This window comes from Pygocentrus nattereri, chromosome 30, assembly GCF_015220715.1.
Source record: "Pygocentrus nattereri isolate fPygNat1 chromosome 30, fPygNat1.pri, whole genome shotgun sequence".
NCBI classification, from domain to species: Eukaryota; Metazoa; Chordata; class Actinopteri; order Characiformes; family Serrasalmidae; genus Pygocentrus; species Pygocentrus nattereri.
The window spans coordinates 3,717,712-3,726,993 of NC_051240.1; the positions used below are offsets into that span (position 1 = coordinate 3,717,712).

General features: G+C 43.5%; 1 protein-coding gene across 1 annotated transcript in view; it reads left to right on the top strand.

Annotated features, from left to right (window-relative positions):
* Nucleotides 1–9,282, top strand: part of ntn1a (netrin 1a) — a 98,703-nt gene that overhangs the window by 52,356 nt on the left and 37,065 nt on the right. Inside the window, exon 2 of the mRNA XM_037536530.1 lies at nucleotides 5,334–5,522. Within this exon, the coding sequence (XP_037392427.1) occupies nucleotides 5,334–5,522 (189 nt within the window). The remainder of the gene's footprint in view (nucleotides 1–5,333; nucleotides 5,523–9,282) is intronic.

The following is a 9,282-nucleotide window of genomic DNA, read 5'->3' on the forward strand; positions in this document are numbered from 1 at the left end:
GTTGTATTGTTAAACTCTATTTGGACGGCATTAGTTTTCCATGGGGTGGTGGGTAATGACATTTGTTGGTGATTGTGATGATCATGTGCAGCAGTGTTTGTGATGAGCATATGCAGTGTTGTTCGTGACGACCGTGTGCAGTGGTGGTGTTTGTGATGACCGTGTGCAGTGGTGTTGTTCGTGATGACTGTGTGCAGTGGTGGTGTTTGTGATGACTGTGTACAGTGTTGGTGTTTGTGATGACCGTGTGCAGTGGTGGTGTTTGTGATGACTGTGTGCAGTGGTGGTGTTAGTGATGACTGTGTGCAGTGGTGTTGTTCGTGATGACTGTGTGCAGTGGTGGTGTTTGTGATGACCGTGTGCAGTGTTGGTGTTAGTGATGACCGTGTGCAGTGGTGGTGTTTGTGATGAGCATATGCAGTGTTGTTCGTGATGACCGTGTGCAGTGGTGGTGTTTGTGATGACCGTGTGCAGTGGTGGTGTTTGTGATGACTGTGTGCAGTGGTGGTGTTAGTGATGACAGTGTGCAGTGGTGGTGTTTGTGATGACCGTGTGCAGTGGTGGTGTTTGTGATGACCGTGTGCAGTGGTGGTGTTTGTCATGAGCATATGCAGTGTTGTTCGTGATGACTGTGTGCAGTGGTGGTGTTTGTGATGACCGTGTGCAGTGGTGGTGTTTGTGATGACCGTGTGCAGTGGTGGTGTTAGTGATGACCGTGTGCAGTGGTGGTGTTAGTGATGACTGTGTACAGTGTTGGTGTTAGTGATGACCGTGTGCAGTGGTGGTGTTAGTGATGACTGTGTACAGTGTTGGTGTTAGTGATGACCGTGTGCAGTGGTGGTGTTAGTGATGACCGTGTGCAGTGGTGGTGTTAGTGATGACCGTGTGCAGTGGTGGTGTTAGTGATGACTGTGTACAGTGTTGGTGTTAGTGATGACCGTGTGCAGTGGTGTTGTTAGTGATGACCGTGTGCAGTGGTGGTGTTTGTGATGACCGTGTGCAGTGGTGGTGTTTGTGATGACCGTGTGCAGTGGTGGTGTTTGTGATGACCGTGTGCAGTGGTGGTGTTTGTGATGACCGTGTGCAGTGGTGGTGTTAGTGATGACTGTGTACAGTGTTGGTGTTAGTGATGACCGTGTGCAGTGGTGGTGTTTGTGATGACTGTGTGCAGTGGTGGTGTTTGTGATGACCGTGTGCAGTGGTGGTGTTTGTGATGACTGGGTGCAGTGGTGGTGTTTGTGATGACTGTGTGCAGTGGTGGTGTTTGTGATGACTGTGTGCAGTGGTGGTGTTTGTGATGACCGTGTGCAGTGGTGGTGTTAGTGATGACCGTGTACAGTGGTGGTGTTTGTGATGACCGTGTGCAGTGGTGGTGTTTGTGATGACCGTGTGCAGTGGTGGTGTTAGTGATGACCGTGTGCAGTGGTGGTGTTAGTGATGACTGTGTACAGTGTTGGTGTTAGTGATGACCGTGTGCAGTGGTGTTGTTAGTGATGACCGTGTGCAGTGGTGGTGTTTGTGATGACCGTGTGCAGTGGTGGTGTTTGTGATGACTGTGTGCAGTGGTGGTGTTTGTGATGACCGTGTGCAGTGGTGGTGTTAGTGATGACCGTGTGCAGTGGTGGTGTTAGTGATGACTGTGTACAGTGTTGGTGTTAGTGATGACCGTGTGCAGTGGTGGTGTTAGTGATGACCGTGTACAGTGTTGGTGTTAGTGATGACCGTGTGCAGTGGTGGTGTTAGTGATGACCGTGTGCAGTGGTGGTGTTAGTGATGACCGTGTGCAGTGGTGGTGTTAGTGATGACTGTGTACAGTGTTGGTGTTAGTGATGACCGTGTGCAGTGGTGTTGTTAGTGATGACCGTGTGCAGTGGTGGTGTTTGTGATGACTGTGTGCAGTGGTGGTGTTTGTGATGACCGTGTGCAGTGGTGGTGTTTGTGATGACCGTGTGCAGTGGTGGTGTTTGTGATGACCGTGTGCAGTGGTGGTGTTAGTGATGACTGTGTACAGTGTTGGTGTTAGTGATGACCGTGTGCAGTGGTGGTGTTTGTGATGACTGTGTGCAGTGGTGGTGTTTGTGATGACCGTGTGCAGTGGTGGTGTTTGTGATGACTGGGTGCAGTGGTGGTGTTTGTGATGACTGTGTACAGTGTTGGTGTTTGTGATGACCGTGTGCAGTGGTGGTGTTTGTGATGACCGTGTGCAGTGGTGGTGTTTGTGATGACCGGGTGCAGTGGTGGTGTTTGTGATGACTGTGTGCCGTGGTGGTGTTTGTGATGACTGTGTGCAGTGGTGGTGTTTGTGATGACCGTGTGCAGTGGTGGTGTTTGTGATGACTGGGTGCAGTGGTGGTGTTTGTGATGACTGTGTGCAGTGGTGGTGTTTGTGATGACCGTGTGCAGTGGTGGTGTTAGTGATGACTGTGTACAGTGGTGGTGTTTGTGATGACCGTGTGCAGTGGTGGTGTTTGTGATGACTGTGTGCAGTGGTGGTGTTTGTGATGACTGTGTGCAGTGGTGGTGTTTGTGATGACTGTGTGCAGTGGTGGTGTTTGTGATGACCGTGTGCAGTGGTGGTGTTAGTGATGACCGTGTACAGTGGTGGTGTTTGTGATGACCGTGTGCAGTGGTGGTGTTTGTGATGACCGTGTGCAGTGGTGGTGTTTGTGATGACCGTGTGCAGTGGTGGTGTTAGTGATGACTGTGAGTTAGTGCTGAGCTGGGGGCTCAGTCGTGCTCTTGTTAGCGGTTGTGTGTAATCTGTAGCCGGAGGGAGTGAGTAGATCAGTTTCAGATCCAGAGCAGACAGGTTATTGCCCCCACAGCTCCACAGCCTCATTAACAGCTCCAGCTTACAGCGCTGGGAAACTCATCCAGAGCTTTAGGAGGATTAGACCATACAGCCTCCTTCTGAGACAGGCTTTTCGGGCTCTGCAGATCGGAAGTTCTCTTCAGAGTTTCTGACACGTCTCTTCCAACTTCGCGAACTCCCACTGACCTGATCATAGACCTCTGAAACCACTGTTATTCTGCAGTCGGCGTCATGCCCATATTAGGAATTCTGGGTCTAGCCTTTCCCTATTAGGAAAAATGAATGGTGTCTCCACCAAAATCTCCTACTGTGGTTAACAAAAAGATTCCAAATTCAGTGCATCCCAAATGTCCCCAGATTCTCTTTATTTTTAAGTTGTTAATGAGCTGAAATATAAACACAAATCAGCAAGCTTTATCAAATGTGGTAGTTAAGAGGGTTTTTCAGGCTGCAGTTTTTGCTGATATATGACAGTAATGAAGCTTCACTTACTTTCAGCCATTTCAGTCTGCATATATATATATATATATATATATATATATATATATATATATATATATATATATATATATATATATATATATATATACATATTCCTTCTACCTCATAATTCAGAGGATCCAGTAACACTTGGGGAAAATATACATAAGACATATTTTTGTTTACTTTTACAGGGCACAATGGCCATTTTTGAAAACCGCATTAATTTTTTTCATAGATAAACCTGCTTAACCTCCTTTTTGACACTGATTACAGAAATCAGATTTACACATTTTAAGTCCCCATTAATGAAAATGTGGTCGATCAGCTGGGATACGTTTGGTGTGAGAAGCTTGCGTCTTTAGTTTAGTGCTGGACTTGATGGTTAATTGAATTGGTTGATTAATCATTGCTGATCTGCTGTGTCTGTGTTTGTTTTGTGTGACTGACAGATGGTTTAATAAAACATGAGTTGCAGGGGTGGCCGCTGCGCTGCGGCTCACTGAATGGCAGCGCCACTAAAGAAATAATGAATAAACATGGCAGGCTAATTAAACTCACCGCCAGCGACGTTATTCATGAGTAAACACACGGCAGCAGCGGCTCTCGTGCTGGGCTAGCGCTGGGACAGGGACGGTAATTGGAGGAGTCATCAGAGAATGAGAGGAGAGCCTAACGAGAACTGTGGGTCCCCATCAGGAATCGTTATTAGGACCAGTTTAATCGCTCCTGCCTCGTCCACTGAGATTTCCACCGGTGACATTATCTCAGATTGAGTCCAGTGACTTCCCTGCTTACTAGTTATTGAACTTTAATAGAGACTTGGGGCAGAATGATCAGTGACGTACTCCAGAGGCTGACTCCCATACCCTTAAAAAGATGTTCTACAAGGGTTCTTTAGTAAAGCCAATGGTTCTATACAGAACCATGAACACTCAAAGAACCATTTGCATGCTTAAATCGTTCTTTGCTTGGTTCTGATTGATAACGTAGATAATGAAAATGTGTTCTATATGTAATATTTTTGGAAATGGTTCTGTCTAGCACCAAAAAGGGTACTGCTGTTATTATTTTAACAGTAGGTGGTGTTATATAGAACTATACAAAACCATCATAATAGTAGCGGAACCATTTGTGGTGCTGTATAGAACTAAATAAACCCATCATAACAACAGAAGATCACTTTTTGCTGCTGCATAGAACCAAACAGAACCATTGTAGCAATAGAAGAATGTCTTTTGGTGCTATATAGAACCATTGTAACAGCAGATGGTGCTATATAGAACCATTGTAACAGCAGATGGTGCTATATAGAACCATATAGAACCTTCATAACAATAGCAGAATCCTTTGGGGTGCTATATAGAACCATTAGAATAGTAGATGGTGCTATATAGAACCATATAGAACCTTCATAACAATAGCAGAATCCTTTGGGGTGCTATATAGAACCATTAGAATAGTAGATGGTGCTATATAGAACCATATAGAACCTTCACAACAATAGGAGAATCCTTTGTGGTGCTATATAGAACTTTACAGATCCATCAAGACTTTGGAAGAACTCTTTTTGGTGCTATATAGGACCATTGTAACCATAGATGGTGCTATATAGAACCATAGAGAAACATCATAACAATAGCAGAACCCTTCTTGGCATTAGAAGAACACTTTTTGGGGCTACGTAAGACCATGTAGAACCATTGTAATATTTTTGGTGCTATTTAGAAGTTTTCAAAAACAACACATTCTGCATCAATATGGAGAACCATTTCACCTTATAGAGAACCATTTAATCAAGCAAATGAGTCTTTAAGTGGTCATGGTTCTCTCTCCCTCTCTCTCTCTCTCTCTCTCTCTATCTCTCTCACTCTCTCTCTCTCTCACTCTCTCTCCCTCTCTCTCTCTCTCTCTCTCTCTATCTCTCTCACTCTCTCTCTCTCTCACTCTCTCTCACTCACTCTCTCTCACTCTCTCTCTCTCTCTCTCTCTCTCTCTCTCACTCTCTCTTTCACTCTCTCTCTCACTCTCCTCGCCGCAGCCTGTAACTGTAACCTGCACGCGCGACGCTGCCGCTTCAACATGGAGCTGTATAAGCTGTCGGGGAGGAAGAGCGGAGGAGTCTGCCTCAACTGCCGCCACAACACAGCGGGACGCCACTGCCATTACTGCAAGGAGGGCTACTACAGAGACATGTCCAAGCCCATCTCCCACAGGAAGGCCTGCAAAGGTACGATGGGGCCGGGGTGGGACACGGTGCTCCTCATCCGTCTGCTTATTGTGTTTGTTGCTCATGGTGTCATTTACGCTGGTGCAGCGTTGCGAAAGTATTTTATGTAAATGCAGCAGAAACCTGTCTCTCATCACACAGCCTTCATAATGTAACGAGAGAAACTTCGACAAGGCAGGGTTCTGATCCATACTCAGCTTTTCTGGAATTTCAGTGGAAAACAACATACAAATGAATGGGAAAGCACAATTTCTGCGCTAGCTCTAGACTCACTGGCCATGTTTACATGCAGCCAGACAGTCTGTTAATAATCCAACCATATCAGAATGTTTGTAAACATGAACATTGGCTGTACATTGGGTGTATCCGGGTGGATAACACATCCAGTCAGCAGTAGAAGCAGATGGTTTTATGTAGCTGTAAATACAAACAGAACTGACTGAACCAAAATGTGGTCAGTAATGGTCACATATTGTTGTGTTCGAGGGAATACAATATGTTGTGGGATAAATAGGTTCCATATGCCATAAGAACAGCAAAGGTTCACTTTATTTCATTGTGACGTAGCTGCATTGAAAAGCATGCTTAAGTGCCTGGGTATCACCTCAGAGCAGCTAGCCCCAACTCTGAGACTGTTTAGAGTAATTAAGTTCCCCTTAGGAGCGGGCAGTGTTGTTTGGGTTTAGCACATCGGTCATCTCAGTGCAAACAGGCAAGTCTCTGTAGAAACAACACAGCAATACTGTACAAGTAAACTAATATGGCAAAATTATATAAAATTATTAAAAAATGGCAAATTATCAGGCTAACTTCTTTAACTTTGTCTACATAAATGACTGAAAGGTGAAATTGAAATGTATTTTTTGTGGAAGTTTGGAAGCTTTGGTAGCAGTTCCGAACACTAGATTAATTAAATTAACACTACTTAACTCTGCTAACTGAAAATAGTTAACATTAGATCTTAACTTGATGTAGTAGTTTTATTCATTTATTTACAGTGATTGTTAATGCTGCCTAAGCATTATAGGTAAATTACTGTGTTCCTTAATCCATGTAGATATTCTCAACAGCACCGTCTTATACAAAGCTGAAATCATCACATTTTCCTGTTCCACCATAAAGGATGAAGCCTCAGGCACCCGAAAGTAACTGCTGTACCATTTAAGGTGGAGTGGGAAAATTCAAACAAGGTAGCAAATAGGGAGTCACTTTTCTAACGTCAGGTGTATTTGTTTAAAAGCTGATCTTGACCGCTCCGACATGGCAGACACGCATACATATCGCCTCAGATAGAGAACAACAGACATCTGTGGATTTATACTTTTGTACCCAACACTGGCCACACCCAGCTTTTAGAATAAAAGTCCCCAGCAGAAGTAACCGGAGTGAATACATGAAGAAACAACTGAACTGACTAGACCTTTATTTTAAAACTCAGCAGATCTGGTTTTACTGCTACCCCCACCCCAGACCATTTTATTATCAAAGAAAAGCCATGCGGACGCACCACGGTGGCATAATGTGTTCTCACAGTCTCTTCTCAAAGTGTTCTTAAAATCTGCTAATATCATTTAAAAAGTTGTGCTTTTCAGAATGTATCACGTAAAAACAAGCAGACATGGGTAGAGGAGCCTAAAACAACAGTGAGGTAAAGATTTGTAACTCAGAAGATAAAACAGAGACGTATCAGGGTGAAAAAGTGAGAGCTGTGAGTAAAGCAGTAAAGCAGTGAGCGGCAGGTAACGGAAACTCACTGTATCCTCAGAGTGACATGGCGGTGCTGATGTTCAGTTTTACCACTCTTGCTAAATGTCGCTTCATTAATGCAAACGATTTTGCGTCTGATACTCGGACATAGTCATACATATATTTGTAAAACACATTGATTTTTTTTTCCATAACACCCCATAACCCCCACCACCCGCCGCCCCCTTTTTGAGTAATAAAAAGATGGTCACACAAAAAAATGTGCCCAGCTCTACTTGTTAACTCTTTGTCAGTCGCTTGGGGGGCAAAACCCCTGCATTCCGGGGCAGTTTGGGTTTCGGGAGTGGGTGTGGGGAGAATGGTGGGGGTATATGTTTCTGACACTGAGTTATTCGGGTTCATTTGGGTGGGGGGGGCTGACAGGACAAGACAAACAAACAGAGCGGAGCGGAGGTGTGAAGAGAGCTGAGTTACAGCTGAGATGTCCGGGAGGAGGGGGGTAGAGAGAGAAAGAGAGAGAGAGAGAGAGAGAGTTGCAATTTTTCTGAGTTTAACCCACAGACTTTACAGGAGAGAGAAAGAGAGACAAACAAGGAAGAAAAGAGAATGAGAGAGAGAGAAAGAAAGAAAGAGAGAGAGAGAGAGAGAGAGAGAGAGAGAAAGAAAGAAAGAGAGAGAGAGAGAGAGAGAAAGAAAGAAAGAGAGAGAGAGAGAGAGAGAGAGAGAGAGAGAGAGAGACCCTCTTCATTGTTACCAGTGTTCTTCCACAGCTGCTAACGTGAAACATTCAAAAGACAGGTTTAAAAGAAAGGAAGGAAGAAGGAAAAAATACAAGAAGAACACATAAGAAAGAAAAACAAGGAGAAGAAATAAGGAAGAAAGAAAGAAGCAAAGAAAAAAGGAAAAATGCACAAAAGTATCGAATTAAGAAAAAAGGAAAGACAGAAATAAAGAAAGAAAGAAAAACAAATAAAGGATGGATGGATAGAGAAAAAAGAAAATATGAAGGAAGTGAGGAGGAAATAGCAAGAAAAAATATAAGGAAAAAAGATAGAGAAAGAAAGAAAAAAGCAAAAGACAGTACTGAAGAAAGAAAGAAAAAAGAAGAAGAGAAAGTATGGATTGAAAGAAAGAAAGGAGGACATAAGAAAAAATATGAAGGAAGAAAAATAGGAAGGAAAGACAAAGGGAGGGAAGGAAGAGAGAAAGAAAGAAGCAAAGACAGTACTGGAGAAAGAAAGAAAACATGGAAGAAAGAAAAAAGAAGAAAAGTATGGAATGAAGGAAGAGAGGATATAAGAAAGACAGGAAAGATGGAAGGAAGAAGGACAGAGAGCTGGGGATGCTGGGAGGTCGTCAGCCTGCGCTGAAGGCTGGAGATGCTGTTTGGCCAAACAGATAAACAAATGACCCTAAACAGATAAACAGATGAATAAATCAGTCCATCCATCAGCGTGGCAGGTGGAGCGGCGGGGGGAGTTGGTCAGCTGTAAAACTGAACAGACTGTTTGTTTTCCTGCACTGCAGCCTTCAGCTCTTTAACTCAGCCTCGTAGATACATTCCTAAAAAGAGGGTTCTCGAAGGGTTCTTTAATAAAGACAGCTGTTCTGTGTAGAACCCTGAGTTCTATATTGAACCACCTGCTTGCTCAAATGGTTATTTGTATAGTGAAATGGTTCTTCAGATTAATGGAGAATATGCTGTATATGGTTCTATATGGAACCTTTTTGGAAATGGTTCTATGTAGCACCAAAAATAGTGGTTTGACATCGAAACAACAGCAGATCCCTTTTAGATGCTATATAAAACCACTGTAACAAAAGAAGAACCCTTTTGGATGGTTTAAAGAACCATTGTACCATTAGAAGAACCCTTTTTGATGTTATATAGAACAATTGTAACATAGAGGAACCTATTTGATGCTTTATAGAACCATATAGAACCATCATAACAATAGAAGAACCCTTAGTGATGCTATTTAGAATCATTTTCTAGAGAGGTTCAATGTAAAATCACATTCTCCATCAATCTGAAGTACCATTTCACCATGCA